At 39.6% G+C, this 17,873-nt stretch overlaps 1 protein-coding gene across 1 annotated transcript in view; it reads left to right on the top strand.

Annotated features, from left to right (window-relative positions):
* gtf3c3 (general transcription factor IIIC, polypeptide 3) overlaps positions 1-17,873 on the top strand; it is a 61,269-nt gene that overhangs the window by 30,729 nt on the left and 12,667 nt on the right. Inside the window, exons 9-14 of the mRNA XM_060828013.1 lie at positions 3,521-3,621; positions 4,610-4,781; positions 6,580-6,782; positions 7,557-7,658; positions 8,435-8,570; positions 10,736-10,961. Of these exons, the coding sequence (XP_060683996.1) occupies positions 3,521-3,621; positions 4,610-4,781; positions 6,580-6,782; positions 7,557-7,658; positions 8,435-8,570; positions 10,736-10,961 (940 nt within the window). The remainder of the gene's footprint in view (positions 1-3,520; positions 3,622-4,609; positions 4,782-6,579; positions 6,783-7,556; positions 7,659-8,434; positions 8,571-10,735; positions 10,962-17,873) is intronic.

The following is a 17,873-nucleotide window of genomic DNA, read 5'->3' as shown; positions in this document are numbered from 1 at the left end:
TCTTCCAATACTTTTCTGCCTGTATCCTAACTTGCATTAGGTTGCTCACTTATGACTCCTGTGCTTGTTGTCTCTGATGCCTTATGAAAATGTTTACTCATCATATGATGTAGCTTTCTTTCAGTGCTTCTATTGTACAGGATTTTTGGCACACAAAAGCAATACCTTTTAGAGTGGTGCACTTTTGTAAAAGGCAGTGTTTTGTGTGCGACTGATTCTTATGTAAAATTGTACATATTTATAGTATTTACATATTGATAATTGCTCTTTTGTGAAGCACTACATGAGTTAATTAATGTACTTGTTCTGCATTTTTACTTGCATAGAAAATACCAAACATTCTGGTACAATTTTAACCTGAAATTCACGAGCAGTTCTTCTGAAATTGGAGATAAAGTGGAGAGAAAACTAGATGCTCCTTAAGCTTCTAAAATAATAGTGCGTTTTAAGTGGCTTGGAGAGCCAAACAAAACACTTGCTGAGAGTTGAGCACAATTTCAATTTGCATAGCATCCTTAATGTAGAAAAACAACTGAAAGCACTTTACAGAAGGTAAAAGAGGATAAAAGGAACAGATATCAAGCAGTGGAAGTGTTGGGAATGATAAGAAAGATACTTCAGGATATAATGATGTGCCAATGAACTGAAGCACAATTGATTGGTATGTCTTAAGGCTCCAGTTTTGGCTAAACTGCTGCTAATTAATAGGGTATTAAAGGGTAAGTTGCTTGTGACTATTTGCAAAAAACAAGTGGACACAGTGTTATCAATGGCATGGAAATATCTTGATTCTCTGGTGGTAAATTTGCTCGCTGAGCTGTTAGATTTGTTCTCAGACGTTTCATCACCGTGCTAGGTAACATCATCAGTGAGCCTCCAGTGAAGTGTTGGTGTTCTGTGGGTTTCTTCTCATATGTTGCGTTTCGTGATGACAAAGATATCATCCATGTAGTAGACCCAAAGCTTGGGCTAGATCATGGGTGTGCTGCTCATTCTATTCTCTGCATAACTGCTTCTGCTAAGAGTCCTGATACTAGTGATCCCATAGGCATCCCATTGATTTGTTTGTAGATCTTGTCATTGAAGGTGAGGTGGGTTGTGAGGCACAGGTCTGCTAGTTTAAGGATGCTGTCCTTGCTGATGGAGTTGGTGCTGTCAGGCATTTGTGTCCTTGGTTCGTCTAACAGTGAGGCCAGTGTTTCTTTGGCAAGGGCAATGTGAATAAACATTAGGGCCATCACGTCAAAGGAAACACTGACCTTGTCGTCCTCTACCTTGGTGTCTTTGGTAATGTTAGGGAGTTCCTGGGTGGAGTGGGTTGAGTCTTCTACGAGGTGTTTCAGTTTGTGGTGCTGTTCCTTTGGTAGTCTGTGTGTCTGCGTACCGGCAAGTGAGACTTTGGGCCTGATTCTCTAGTTTAGCAAGGTAAAAACAATGACTGCAGATGCTGGAAACCAGATTCTGGATTAGTGGTGCTGGAAGAGCACAGCAGTTCAGGCAGCATCCGAGAAGCAGTAAAATCGACGTTTCGGGCAAAAGCCCTTCATCAGGAATAAAGGCAGTGAGCCTGAAGCTTGGAGAGATAATTGAGAGGAGGGTGGGGGTGGAGAGAAAGTAGCATAGAATACAATAGGTGAGTGGGGGAGGGGATGAAGGTGATAGGTCGGGGGGGGAGGGTGGAGTGGATAGGTGGAAAAGAAGATAGGCAGGTGGGACAAGTCATGGGGACAGTGCTGAGCTGGAAGTTTGGAACTGGGGTGAGGTGGGGGATGGGGAAATGAGGAAGCTGTGGAAGTCCACATTGATGCCCTGGGGTTGAAGTGTTCCGAGGCGGAAGATGAGGCGTTCTTCCTCCAGGCTTCTAGTGGTGAGGGAGTGGCGGTGAGGGAGGCCCAGGACCTCCATGTCCTCGGCAGAGTGGGAGGGGAGTTGAAATGTTGGGCCACGGGGCGGTATGTTGATTGGTGCGGGTGTCCCGGAGATGTTCCCTAAAGCGCTCTGTTAGGAGGCATCCAGTCTCCCCAATGTAGAGGAGACCGCATCGGGATCAACAGATATAATAAGTGATATTGGTGGATGTGCAGGTAAAACTTTGATGGATTTGGAAGGCTCCTTTAGGGCCTTGGATGGAGGTGAGGGAGGAGGTGTGGGTGCAGGTTTTGCAATTCCAGCGGTGGCAGGGAAAGTGCCAGGATGGGAGGGTGGGTTGTAGGGGGGCGTGGACCTGACCAGGTAGTCACGGAGGGAACGGTCTTTGTGGAAGGCGGAAAGGGGTGGGGAGGGAAATATATCCCTGGTGGTGGGGTCTGTTTGGAGGTGGCGGAAATGTCGGTGGATGATTTGGTTTATACGAAGGTTGGTAGGGTGGAAGGTGAGCACCAGGGGTGTTCTGTCCTTGTTATGGTTGGAGGAGTGGGGTCTGAGGGCGGAGGTGCAGGATGTGGACGAGATGCATTGGAGGGCATCTTTAACCATGTGGAAGGGAAATTGCGGTCTCTAAAGAAGGAGGCCATCTGCTGTTTTCTGTGGTGGAACTGGTCCTCTTGGGAGCAGATACAGCGGAGGCTGAGGAGTTGGGAATACGGGATGGCATTTTTGCAGGAGGTAGGGTGGGAAGAGGTGTAATCCAGGTAGCTGTGGGAGACGGTGGTTTGTAAAAAATGTCAGTGTCAAGTCGGTCGTTATTAATGGAGATGGAGTGGTCCAGGAAGGGGAGGGAGGTGTCAGAGATGGTCCAGGTAAATTTAAGATCAGGGTGGAATGCGTTGGTGAAGTTGATGAATTGCTCAACCTCCTCGCAGGCGCACGAGGTGACGCCAATGCAGTCATCAATGTAGCGGAGGAAGAGGTGGGGAGTGGTGCCAATGTAATTATGGAAGATCGACTGTTCTATGTAGCCAATAAAGAGACAGGCATAGCTGGGGCCCATATGGGTGCTTATGGCTACCCCTTTGGTCTGGAGGAAGTGGGAGGATTTGAAGGAGAAATTGTTAAGGGTGAGGACCAGTTCGGCCAAACGAATGGGAGTGTTGGTGGAAGGGTACTGTTGGGGACGTCGGGAGAGGAAGAAACAGAGGGCTTGAGGCCCTGGTGATGGCCGATGGAGGTGTAGAGGGATTGGATATTCATGGTGAAGGTGAGGCGTTGTGGGCTGGGAAATGGAAGTCTTGGAGGAGGTGAAGGGCGTGGGTGGTGTCTCGAACATATGTGGGGAGTTCCTGGACTGGGGGGATAGGACAGTGTCAAGGTAGTTAGAAATGAGTTCAGTGGGGCAGGAGCATGCTGAGACAATGGGTCAGCCAGGATGGTCAGGCTTGTGGATCTTGGGAAGGAGGTAGAACCGAGCAGTGCGGGGATCCCAGACTGTGAGGTTGGAAACTGTGGGTGGCCTTGCCCTCATCTGGTGTCTGCTACTTAGGGACTTGAAATAGGAAGAAAGTAGTGAAAAATAAAATATGTAGGAGAAATGAAACTGTCAAAAGGTATCTCATTTTCTTCTCTCTGCTTTAATGGATTATAGATGTTACTTACAAATGTCAGATCCCAGAAGCGGTCCCCATAGACATCCGAGTCAAGCTGATAGTGTGTTTGATCCATCTTCATATCTTCAAGCCTCTTGATGTAAGTTTCAAATCAACAAGATTTTTAGAATAAATTATGAAGAACTAGATCAAAAAGACATAAATAGACTTCAGATTTTTTCAGTGAGAGTAACGTCCAAAAATCTCAAGTCAGGTGAGACCTAATTCTAGATGTGAAAGGCCAGTCTTTTAACATTCTGTCGCACATAGTTCTCCTTTCCTGTTGAAGTTTTTTGAATATCTTTAAAATGAAATTCTTCCAGTAAAAGTGTACAGCATTTTCTAATAAAGATAATTTTGTTACATGATTCTTTAATATGTAACAAGCTTATAATTTTTACTGATATGTTTGCATATATTCTTATCACTAATGTGGACAAAAGACCTACTGCCATTTTTTTAAGAGAACAAATGATTTTGTTTAGTGACGAGATTCAGAGTTTTGATTTGGATGTTAGATTGTAATTTTAAATATTTTACTTTCTCAACTAATTTAGCTTACTGTATTGAAATAAACCCAAATGTATTTACACATCATATGAAGTTGCAGAATAATTCTAATTTCCATTGTTTCTACTTTAAGTAAATTTGCATTAGATTACTTACAGTGTGGAAACAGGCCCTTCGGCCCAACAAGTCCACACCGACCCGCCGAAGCGCAACCCACCCATACCCCTATATGTACCCCTTACCTAACACTACGGGCAATTTAGCATGGCCAATTCACCTGACCCGCACATCTTTGGACTGTGGGAGGAAACCGGAGCACCCGGAGGAAACCCACGCAGACATGGGGAGAACGTGCAAACTCCACACAGTCAGTTGCCTGAGTTGGGAATTGAACCCAGATCTCTGGTGCTGTGAGGCAGCAGTGCTAACCACTGTGCCACCATGTGCTCTTAAATTCACTAAAGAGGCAGTTTTAAAGTTCAGTGAGGACAAAATTTCATTTATATTTACAACATAAGAAAATAATTCTATGAGCTACAGTATTTAACTATTTAAATCAAATGTTTTTTCATCTTTAGCTTTTGATGACAAACTTAATGGAACAGAACCCTGAAGACATGGGAGATCTTTATTTAGATGTGGCTGAAGCTTTTCTGGAGACTGGTGAATATAACTCTGCGTTACCCCTTTTGAGTGCCCTTGTATGTTCAGAACGGTACAACCTTGCGGTTGTTTGGCTTCGTCATGCAGGTAACCACATTCAAAAACTCTCAATCTAAATCTTGTTACTTCAAGTAAATACTTTCAAATTCTAAGGAAATGTACAGAATGGTCCATTAACGTAAACCAGTAGTCTTCAATAAACTTGTGTTCAATGAAGAATATTCTGCATGTTAGAGAATGAGATTTATCCATTTTCAATGAATAAGAGTTCTATATCTACTTGTTTTTATGTTCAATGGTAGCTTGCCCAGATGCAATCTAGGGTGACATTCTACTTCACACTGCAAGGCTGCTGCAATGTCACATGATGCCTTTCTGATGAGATGAGTAACTGAAGACTATGGTTAAATGGATGTTTGAGACACGATTTCATGGATTTTGACTTTCTCTATTCTGATTAACATTTACCCTCAACCACTATAACAAATTGCTTATTCATTTTATTACTACTCGTAATGCAGTGTGCAAAATAGCTTAACCAAAAATAAAGAACTGTGGGATGTGGGAAATCTGAAACAAAAGCAGAACTGAAGAAGAGCCAATTCATGGTAGGGCCCTGGAGAGTGTTGTTGAACAGAGAGACCGAGGAGTGCAGGTACATTGTTCCTTTGAAAGTGGCATCACAGGTGGACAGGGTGGTAAAGAAGACATTTGGCACACTTGTCTTCCATCAGTCAGAGCATTGAGTACAGGAGTTAGAACGTCATGTTATGGCTGTACAAAATATTGGCAAGGCTGCATTTGGATAATTCTGGTCATCCTGCTATAAAAACAATGTTATTAAACTGGAAATGGTGCAAAAAAGATTGACAATGATGTTACTGAGACTGGAATGTTTGAGTTCTAAGGTGATGCTGGATAGGCTGGGACTTTTTTTCGCTGGAGAATATGAGGCTGAGGGGTGACATTATAGAGGTTTATAAAATCATAGGGGGCATAGATAAGGTTAATAGCTTATGGTCTTTTCCCCAGGGTAGAGGAGTCCAAAACTAGAGAGCAGAGGTTTTAGGTGAGAGGAGAAAGATTTAAAAAGGATCTGAGGGACAACGTTTTCACACACACTATATGGAACGAGTGCCAGAGGAAGTGGTAGAGACAAATACAATTACAACATTTATGAGACGTTTGGACAGGTACATGAGGGATATGGGCCAACCGCAGGTACATGGGGCTAGTTCCGTTTGGGAAACCTGGTTGGCATGGATGTGTTGGGCCGAAGGGTCTGTTTACTTGCTGTATGACTCTATGACTTTAAGGGTCAGTGGCCCTTAAACGCCAACTCTGCTTTCTGTCCACAAATGCTACTGACTTTCTCCAGCAATTTCTGTTTCTGTGTAAAATAACTTTATTGTTTGACTGCATTTTCAAAATTGTTTATTCTTTCTGAAGTGTTGTGAGATGTTTCTGAGATATATATAATAGAAGGCATTATGTATTTTGAAAACTGTTTAACATCAGATTAAAAAAACATAATCAATTATTTCCATTTGAAGGAATAGTAACTGCACCAAAATAGTGCTGATGATCTAGCTGTTCAGCTGTGGAACAGCATATTTCTCATGCTGTGAACAGTTTCCCTTCCCTGTAATGTATGTAGCTAAGCTAGCCTTGTGAAAGACATTGCAGTTAGTTTCCTGTAGAACATAAACATCAATTGACACATTTACTGTATTGTATGCTATTAATATTTTCCTTATTTATGCTCTTGATCTTTTTAATTGTAATGGTATCTGTAATGCTACCTTTGGAAAGTGAAATGAAAAGAATGAGGAACAATTTTGAGAATGGAAGTGTGCAATACTCAATTCTAATTTTCTAACTTAAGAGTGTTTGAAAGCCTTGGGCCATATGGAGCTTGCAGCAGAGAGTTACACCAAAGTGGTGGCAATGGCACCTTTGCACTTGGATGCACGTATTTCCCTTTCGACATTGCAACAACAATTAGGGCGACCAGAGAAAGCTCTTGAGGCTCTGGAATCAATGCATGATCCTGAAACTCTAGCACATGATGCAAATGCAGCTCAACAGGTATGAAATATAATAACTGACTAATTATTACCACAAGACCTGTATTTCAATGTAGCTTGTACTGGCAACATAATTAATGTATTAAAATGACAGCAAATATTTGGTTTGCCACTATAAGAAACTTTACAGCACAGAAGGAGAATATTCAGTCTATACGAAACAGGGCTCATGACACTCAGTTGGTATTTGATCATTCATCCTATTGCAAGTGCCTCTTGGCTTCTAAGGTTTTAATCAAATTCACTGCTGCTGACTTACGCCTCCTCTAGAAATGCAGAGGCTATTGATGAATAATGGCTTAATTAAAATGACGATTAATCACACTGTTGAATAAATGACTCATATCCAAAAGGTTGTTGTGACATGTCTGCCTGGCAACTTGGATGTTTGTTAGTTGGTGAGATTTGCAGTTTTGTAGGGCTGCTAAATTAAGCACAATCTGCAATTGAGGTATCCAATCTAAAGAAAACAAGGAAGGAGAGAGTGACATTACCCTTAGAAATTGATAAGCTTTTAACAGGTTACAGTCAGAATATTCATGAGGAAAATGTTAAAACATCTACAGAATGTTTTGGTGGAGAACAGTGCAAATAATGTACTTTTAACAACTGTCACTTACTCTGTAGACCAACTAATGCTTGCTATAAACTCTGGAATAAAAGGTTGTAATTTGTAGACCCTATTCTGCAGGAAAGTTGGACTGTTGTTTTATTTTTATCTCTTGTCCAATTATCAGGTTATTTAAATCTCAGGTTATGTCTGTCTATCATTCAGGAACTGAAGCTGTTACTGCATCGCTCTACCTTATTGTATTCCCAGAAGAAGTTGCCAGATTACGTGGATGCTTTACTTGCAATGCTAGCAATGCTTTTAAAGGTGAGTTGAATCTTTACAACCAAAAAGAAAATTGATATACAACTTGTAATATCAGAGAGAAGTAGCTTCTTCTTCCATGTTTGCTCATGAGTCCTCTCAATATTGCAGCTGTTCAACCCTGTGAAAATTGTGGATATGTTGAAAAGGCTTGATTTTTAGAATGATATGAAAACTAGCAAAGGTTTGTATCAGGTGAATGGCCTAGTGATGTTAACACTAGACTGTTTATCCAGAGACTTGGGTTCGAATCCCACCAGGTTAAATAGTGAAGTTTGCATTCACTAAAAATCTGGAATTAGAAATCTAACAGTGGCAATGAAAGCATTGTCAAATATTGAGAATAACCCATCGGGTTCACTAATTTCCTTTAGGGAAGAAAGTGTTGGCTTCACCTGCTCGGGCCTACATGTGACTCTAGACCCGACATGTGGTTGACTGTTAACTGCCCTCTAGTCAGCAATACCCACAGCCTATGAATGAAGTTTTAAAAACCGCACACACACTGCTGAATACAATGATGCCTTTGAAACTTGTTGCTTTTTGTCATTATCACTCACTGTTTTAGAATTAAGTAAACTTCCAAAACTGTCACTCGGAAAAGCCAATAATCTGTATTTTATTGTTTACATTATGCATGTTGCCATTCTATGTTTAAGGAGAACATTTCGAGTAGAAACTACATCACCTTGGACAATTAGCAGTTATTGTTTAAAACTGATTTACAAAAAGAAAATTGTGCCTCAGCGAAGAGCAAATGAAACTAATTTTTCTTGTAGGTGGCAATGAGCAGAGCTCAGGTTTCATTGGTTTCAAGTTCCAAAAGTGGGGAGAAACACCTATACCTTGTTAAGGAGTTAAGAGATAAAGTTAGTGATATCGATGATCAAGAAGCTGCATATTTGGATGTTAAAGGTAAGGAATGAAACATGTAAGTGTTATGACTTAAAACTCAGACTGATCTGGTGCCAATCTACAATGAGATCCACGACTAAACTGATATGATCATCTGTGTCATACGGATTGAGAAAGTCTACAACTATATGTGTTTGACTATAACAGTACTCTGTCATCTATAAACCTTGATATGACATTTCCATTCTTGTCTCTTCAACCTTAAGAACGTTATCTGAATTATGCCACTTAAATTGATGGGTAGTAATTCAGAATTCACACTACCTATATCTGCCACAATCCTCTTTGCAAACTCCTACCCGGATATCACTTGATGATGTTGGGTGTAATCTTCCTTGAGGAATCAGGCAGCTGCTCCCATTATGACATAATTTGCCAAGAGTTTTTTTGATACTTTTTGAATACCCTGAAAATTACAAAATCCCATAGAGGGTGCATATTTTGCATTGCATTCACATAATAAAACAAGCGCCTCAAATTCTGTTTTTTGTCATCTATTTCTTCAGTGATCAATATTCTAACTGCATCATTAAAGGGAGAAATGATATTTTTCTCTTGTAAACAAACAAAAATCACTGAAGGTACAGTAAAGGAAGCTACAGTAAAAAAGCTTTTTGGAAGCTTTTGAAGAAGAGAAATAATAACATAGAGGTTAAGGAGGTTATGTGTTAGGGTAACACAGCTTTGCTAACTTAAGATGGACTGAAAATGTAGATGCCAGTGGGCAGATATTAGCACAGGACAGAATGAAGTTGCAGACGTGGGAGTTAAAATGTTATGATAGACTTATAAATAAGATTTGTTGGCGAATAGGACAGTAATTGAGTTAGACAAGGATATGGTTGATCAAGGAGCAGAATGTAGACAACAGAGAAGAATGGAAATTGGGGAGATGGTGTGGAGACCTTGGAATATTATGGTGAAATTGACAAAGATGTGAAAGTGCTTTTCAGCACTGAAAGTAATGCAAGTGCAGTGATGTGAAATATGACAGAAATGTTGGTCATAGTAGAATATGGGCTGTGAATTTCAATTTAGGTTGAACAAGAGGACACCAAGATTACCTATCATTGCAAGACAGGGTGTCAGAGCTGTGAGTTAGTGTGTAAACTTCTTTGTGAGAGTCAGGTAAGATTTATATCTTTAATTTCAAATATATTTCTAAATTCTTGGAGTAATGAAATTGGTGATTAAATGGTAAAACCTAAAGAAAATGATTCAAATTGCATATAAAATACAACAAACATGAATCTGATCATTATTAGATTACAATTGTAGTGTAGAAATGCTTTAAATGTTAGAAAAAGTAAAGGCTTTATCTTTTTTTTATGATGTGGAGGTGCCGGTGTTGGACTGGGTTGGACAAGGTCAAACATCACATGCACCATGTTACAGTCCAACAGGTTTATTTCAAAACACTAGCTTTTGGAGTGACTATAACTGAGTGTCTTGTGATTTTTGACCTTGTATTTTTTTTAGATCTACCAGCCATTTATAACTTTATTTGTTGCAGTTCACTAAAATAATGAATTCCAGTAGATTAATTTGGGGTAGCCGTGACTCCAATATGGTATGTCTAGAGATAATATATTAAAACCCTAATGATCCTTGTGGCTAATTTAGCATCTAATCCAATAGATATTGATTTTTGCATCTAATCAATCAACCAACCTGCCTGATAAATAGGATATTGAAAGGTAGGACTATCATTAGCAGCTTGATTACTTGCCATTTGACTCAGATACCTTGCAAGTCAATGCTTTAGTTAGTGATGTAGAGCAAAAATTGGCAGAAATCTGTAGGCTATGGTGTAATTTTTGGCTTAGACAGCTGTACAATAACCTCGGCTTAGTGATATAGTCATCTTCCTGCCACCCCCACCCTAAACAAACACCAGATCATATGAAATCTGAATATTTTAAAATGTCAGACCTTTTTATAAGAACATCATTTTGTTGTATAAAAAAGGGACTGCTTTATACAATAATACTTATGTACACTTTTTCTCATGTTAAATGCTATCTTTTTTAATAGGGGATTTACAATTTGCTTACATTGATGCATCATTTTGATTTATTTCAGTTCTGAAAATAATAAACAATTTTTTTTTCAGGTCTCCTATTTGAACAGGTAATTTAAACACATCCATATCATTTTTTACCCAGGGAAAACTAGTGTACTGAATAAGGATGACTGGTGGAGTTTATTGCTGAAAGCTATTTACACATTATGTGACCTCAGACGTTTCAAAGAAGCTGAACTCTTGGTTGATTCTTCCTTGGAATACTACTCATTTTATGATGATCGGCAGAAGCGGAAGGAGTTGGAATACTTTGGCCTCTCTGCTGCTGTTCTTGATAACAACTTCAGAAAAGCATATAATTATATCAGGTACTTCAGATCAATCCATTCCTAATTTTAGAATTTGGTGAATTTAAATTAGGCAAAACGGGCTTTATTTCCATTAAATACAAATTAGCCATGGTTGTGTATGTGTCAGGTGTCACTGAATTGACATCATTTATACCTCTGATTCAGAAGATTCTGGATTCAAGTTGTTCTTCAGGACTGAAATCAAAGCTGACACTACATTATAACTGAGGGGGTACTGCATTGATGGAAGTTGATAGCAAGGTAAAAACTGAAACCCTATCTGCCTCCTCAGGTGATATAAAAGATGCCACAGCACTACTTTGAAGCAGAGCAGGTGAGTTATCCCTGGCGTCCTGGCCAATCAACATCTCATAAATAGATTCTCTGATCATTATCCCATTCCTGTTCATGGGAGTTTGTTTTGTACATATTGACTGCCTCCACTTCCCTATATTGCAGAACTGACTGCATATCAAAAATAATTCCTGGTTACAGATGGGAAATTTAAAAAAAAATGGTAATCGGGTCCAAACAAAAATTGCTGTACTGGACCCAAACATTAACTCTGATTTCTCTCTACACATGCTGCTGTACCTGCTAAGGTTTTCCAGCAATTTCTGTTTTTGTTTTCAATTTCCAAAATCCACAGTTCTTTCAGTTTTTATTAATGGTAATAGGCTTTTGCATATTAATTTACAAAGCTAGAAAAGTTGTAAAGTGGGACGATTTGTTAGAATGATTATCAAATTAGGCCATTTGGTTTGAACTGAAGAACAAAAAAGGGAAGTCACTGCTGGAAATACACTGCAGACCCCTAAACAGTCCGAGCAAGATATATGTGTAGGTACTTTGTTGAGAAGTAGAGAAACAATATGAGCAATAATGCTGGAATGTTTCAACAACTCGAATATTAACTGACGTAAAAGGTAAAGAAGGCATAAAATACACTTAGGAGGGCTTTCATTCTCGTATGTGTAGGCCCAATAAGATAAAGGCAGCTCTGCATGTTGTTTTAGGGAATAAAGTTCTGAAGGTAGACAGAATATCAGTGAGGATGAGCACTTTGATGGTTGTGATCATACTATTCTACAATTCTGTGAAACTATTTTAACAGGCTAGAAGAAGACTATTCAATCTGTCATATCTGGAAATGTTGTATAAGTTAGTAGTTATGAAAGTGTTAATGTATGGGCTATACTGAAGTCCTCCACACTCTGATATTAACACCTCCCCTAGGCAGAGACTTGGGCAGTTAGGAGTTAGTTGGATTTGAGCATGATCTCCTGATGGAGACACACATGTCTTAGCTACCTGAATTATTACTGTAATGTAACAAATTACATTTTGCTATCCAGGACAAGAAGCATTTCCATTGAGTATTCATGTTCCACTCTTTATTACTGACTTCTGAACAACCTTTTCATTTGTTTAGCCTATGAAACAAGAGTGATGTTTTGGATCTGTGTTACTTGACCTCCAACAACCACGTGTTACCTATTGTGCTAGATGTGACTCCTGCCAGCCAGGATAGAATGATACTTTACCTTATTAGCCAAGGCATAGAATACAAGAGAATGTAACTTAGGTTAGAGCTGTAAAAAAAAATAATTAATTAAACCGCATAGAGTTCTTCAATATGGAAAATAAATTACTGTACTAGAAGGTGTACATTTATAAAATGTTGACAGGACAGGAAGATGTTATCTTTGAGAAAATATTGGATAAGCTGGAATTGTTATCTTGGGAACCGAGGAGATTGTTGGAAAATTATATATGTTGATTTGAATAAAAGTCCTTCTTTAAGCAGAGACGTTAATAGCCAGGGAGCTTTAAAGTAAGTGAATGAGGATCAAAGGAAACTGAGAAATGTTTCTCCCAGAAAGGGGTGCAGATCTGGAATTCACTCCCTGTGAAGGAGGGATGGGCAGAAATATTCATCTCATTCAAATAAAATACTTGGATAGGCACTTCAAGTGATTAGGCTGGATGTTTGTTTCTCAGTTGGCACAGAAATGAGGTGCCGAATAGCCTCGTTCAGCCTGTGACCTTTCTGGCTACTATTATTTTTTTGTTTGCTTTGTCTTCTCCCTTGCTGTTCATGTTCTGTGTAGTTTCTGTTTTTACTAACGAGTGAAATAAATGCTTTTGAAATAATAGAGCCTAAAGAGTCACAGGTAGACAGGGTGGTGAAGAAGCCTTTATTGGTCAGGGCATTGAGTATAGGAGTTGGGAGGTCATGTTGTGGTTAGGCAACCTTTGGAATCAGGTAAGAGAGAATTGTATAAAAGGGACCAAAGGGGCAACTTTTTCAGGCAGAGGGTGGTGCGTGTATGGAATGAGCTGCCAGAGGAATTGGTTGAGGCTGGTACAATTACAACATTTTAAAAGTTTCTGGACTGGTCCATGCATAGGAAGGGTTTGGAGGGATATGGGCCAAATGCCGGCAAATGGGACTATTAATTTAGGATATCTAGTTGGCATGGACAAGGTGGACCAAAAGGTCTGTATCTGTACTGTACAACTGATCCTAAGTCACTATATCCAGTAGAGGGCTGACTTGCACAACTTTGATAGAATTTTTTTGAGGCTTGTTGAAGTCCGCGCAATATACTATTTATCTACATAGTTTGTTGTGTTATGTTTTTTTTTGTACAGTACTTTAAATGCTGCAAATTCTTCAATTTTTTATATAGATATTTTTATTGAAAATTTAACATATTTTTACAAGTTTACAAAATAAAAAAACCCAAGTATCAACATTGATATACAATTAAATCTTAAATAAATAATAACCAAATTTTAACAAAAGAAAAATACATAGAGAACAAATCCCAAAACTTAACCAACCAATCATCTAATCTACAACTAACCAGAGTGTATAATTAAGTCTCTTACATTATTCAAATAAGATTTTTTTCAAAATCGACGGATAACACAGAAATTGGGTAGTGAGATACATGCTCGGAATGTATTAACATCAAATGTAACAAAACCCGTATTCGTGCAGGATTCCTCTCCCAAGGGGCCCCGGACCAGCCAGGTTCGCCATCTCTACTAAATAAAAGCCCTTGTTAGGATGGCCGAAATATCTGTATTTATATAATTCAAGAAGAGCTGCCATATTTTATGGAATAATGCGGTTTTTCGGTGCACCATATTTGTAAGGAAGTCAAGGGGAATACATTCCATAATTAATCTATGCCAATTTGAAAGTCCAGGGGGGCCCTCAGCCACCCAGTTCACCAAAATATTTTTCCTAGCACAGAAAGAGAGAATAGAAAGTAATCTCTTCCTGTGCGTATCCAGGGAGGGTAAGTTCGAAAAGCCCAAAAGGAGAGATACTGGGTCCACTCTAATTTCCGTTCCTAAGATTTCTGTCAGAGCACTTGCAATTTTAGTCCAATATTTACGGATCTTATGACAGATCCATAGGCGATGTACAAGAGTACCCGCCTCTATTTTGCATTTGGGACACATTGGAGATGCTCCTGCCTTAAATTTTGCCAATTGATCCGGTGCTATATGGGCCCTATGAAGTATCTTCAACTGAATGGCCTGAGTTCTGTTGCAGATGGAGATTCTTTGGCATTTTCCCAAATGTCATTCCACATTTCTGTAGAGATTTCAAGTCACAAATCCTGATCCCATGTTTTAAGCAGATTGTCCTTATCTCCTGATACTTCATCATGTAATAAATGATAAATAGTACTAACAAAAGATACCCCCATTGGCCATAACACTCTACATTCTCTATCTGATTTATAAAGACTATCTAATAACATAGCCTTCTTCTGTATATAATCTCGAATTTGGAAATATCAAAAGAGGTCTCCATTAAGTAATCTAAATTTCTGAAACAGCTGTTCAAAAGACATCAGGACCCCTTCTTATACAGATCCCCTAAGCATGAGATACCCCTGGATCTCCAGAGTTTGAAAGTGACATCTGTAAGCCCCATTTGAAATCCCCATGCTCCCACTATCGGAGCATAGAGGGATGTTTTATGTGAATTACCCTCATTTTGCCGCATTATATTCCAAGCTTTAATTGTGTTTAGTATTATAGGGTTTTTACAGTGATCTGTAATGATTTTCCTCTTGTCTGAAAATAAAAGGTGGGCATTTTACTTGAGAAGCCTCAATATCCAGCCAGATTGATTGTGAGTCAGACAAGACCCAATCAGCTATGTAACTTAATAGGGAACTTAGCTGATATTTCCTAAAATCTGAAAAATCCAATCCTCCCCTTGCCTGTGGAAGCTGTAGCTTCTTCAGCTTAATGAGGGGCCGTATCTGATTCCAGATGAAGGAACCCAGCCAGCCTTATAATTTGCATAGTGCCAACCTCAGCAGCATCACCGGAAGCATTCTCATAGGATATAAGAGACGGGGCAGGACATTCATTTTAATTAGTGCTATTCTGCCGAACCAGGAAATTGGAAGGTATCCCCATCGCTGGAGGTCCTGCCTTATCCTTTCCAGTAAATGCACAAAGTTAGCCTTGTATAACTGACCAAATACTGGGGTAATAAAAATGCCTAAATATAAGAAACCTTCCAGGGACCACCGAATGGGAAAGTAGGATCCGTCCAATAGGTGGGACATACTAGCAAGGCCGCCCATTGGCATAGCCTCTGATTTTGAAAAATTAATTTTATAGCCTGAAAATATCCTAAATGTATTAATAACTTGGATTAAGCGAGGCACAGACATCAGGGGAATACTGAGAAATAGGAGAACATCATCTGCATAAAGGGTAATTTTATGTTTACCTGTACCAATCCTCAGGGCCGTTATATTAGGGTCAGCCCATATAACTTCTGCTAGTGGCTCAATTATTAGCGTAAATAGCAATGGCAGAGAGGACATCCTTGACAGCAGCACCTACCCACACTGAAGCTATCCAAACCTAATCCATTCGTAACCACAACTGCTTTGGGATCACTATACAATGTTGTGACCCATTTGGTAAACGTCTTTTCAACACCAAACCTTTCCAATGTGTAAAACAAATATGACCATTCAACCCTGTCGAATGCCTTTTCCACGTCTAATGAGACTACTACTCCAGGTATCTTTCCCTGATGGCAGGCTTGGATCACATTCAAAACCCTTCTAACATTATTGGATGATCTACGGCCCTTGATAAACCTCGTCTGATCCTCCTTTATAATATGTCGCAATACCCTTTCTAGCCTCAATGCTAACATTTTAGAGAGAATTTTAAAATCTATATTTAGCAAGGATATTGGTCTGTATGACGCGCAATCTTCTGGGTCTTTCCTTTTTTAAGGATAAGAGAGATATTACAATCTTTGAGGAGAAAGTGAGGACTGCAGATGCTGGAGATCAGAGCTGAAAATGTGTTGCTGGAAAAGCGCAGCAGGTCAGGCAGCATCCAAGGAATAGGAGATTCGACATTTCGGGCATAAGCCCTTCTTCGGAAAGGGCTTCCTGAAGAAGGGCTTATGCCCGAAACGTTGAATCTCCTGTTCCTTGGATGCTGCCTGACCTGCGCTTTTCCAGCAACACATTTTCAGCTCAGGTAAGAGAGATATTAGCCTCTTTCAGCGAAGGCGGGAGACAGCCCTGACTGTATGAATAGCTATACATGTCCAGCCAATATTCCTGTAAATTCTTTATAGAATTCAGCTTAAAAGCCATCTGGGCCAGGTACCTTACCGCTCTGAAGTTGCCTGATTGCGTCAAGTATTTCTTGGATTGTTAGGGGAACATTCCAGACCCATACCTGTTCCGGAGTTAGGTCAGGAAAGGTCAGGTTTTTAAAAACTGACTGCATCCTCCTCGTCCTGTCTTCACAATCCTGCGATTTATATAAACCAGAGTAAAATTTTCTAAAGATTGCATTAATCCTTTTATGATCATAAGTCAAAATACCCGCACTTTCCTTGATTGGCATGATAGTTTGAGGGGCCTTCTTTTTCTTTGCAAGAAATGACTGGGTTTATCGCCATATTCATATAACCTTGGTTTTGCAAATAATATTTCCCTCTTAGCCGTTTGGGTAAGTGTGGTATTTAGAGCTGTCCTAAGGGCTGTAATCCTTTGCAATTTGATAATAGAAGGTCTGTCAGCGTATGCTGTTTCAGCTGCTTTTAAGTGAGCTTCGAGCAGACGCTGTTGTTCTCCCTTCAATTTTTTCTGGGTCGCTGAGTAGGAGATGATCAAACCTTGCGTGTAAACTTTGATGGTCTCCCACATCATTGATGGGTTGCTAGCCGTACCTGAATTAATTTCTAAAAGGGTTTTAAATTCTTGAGAGAAGTACTTTACAAATTTACAATCTTTCATCAGGAAGGGGTCCATACGCCAATGACGGGGGAGGGGGAATGTCTCATTGTTCCTCGCTTTGATTTCCATATATACAGCAGGGTGATCGGAAATTGCTATACTGCCTATTTTACAGGATGATATGGAATTTTTAAAAATCGGGGCAAAAAACATATCAATTCTGGTGTGACATTATGTGGATTGGAGTAAAAAGAAAAATCTCTGCCCTGTGGATGAAGGCATCTCTATACATCTACTAGTCCTAATTGTTTGTTCAAATCCACCAATTGTCTAGATCTGAGAGATACTCCTGCAGTACTCTTGGGAATCCTATCTAGTTCCGGATCCATAGTACAACTAAAGTCTCCCCCTATAATTGTATGGTGAGCACCGAGAGCCATCAGTTTTGAGAAGGCTTCCGTTATAAGTTTAAAAGGATGTGCCGGAGGGTAATACAAATTTAAAATCCCATACTCCTCTCCATTCATAAGGGCTTTAATCAGAATATATCGTCCAGATTCGCCTTTTATCTGACTTAGGATTTTGAAAGGGAAATTCTTCCGAATAAGAATAACACCTCCACTGCTTTTTTGAGCTAAAAGAAGAAAATAAGGCCTGATGAAATCCACCCTATCATAAT

Source organism: Hemiscyllium ocellatum, chromosome 7, assembly GCF_020745735.1.
Source record: "Hemiscyllium ocellatum isolate sHemOce1 chromosome 7, sHemOce1.pat.X.cur, whole genome shotgun sequence".
Lineage (NCBI taxonomy): Eukaryota > Metazoa > Chordata > Chondrichthyes > Orectolobiformes > Hemiscylliidae > Hemiscyllium > Hemiscyllium ocellatum.
Note: the sequence above shows the minus strand (reverse complement) of the source record. Positions and strands in the feature narration are given on the sequence as shown.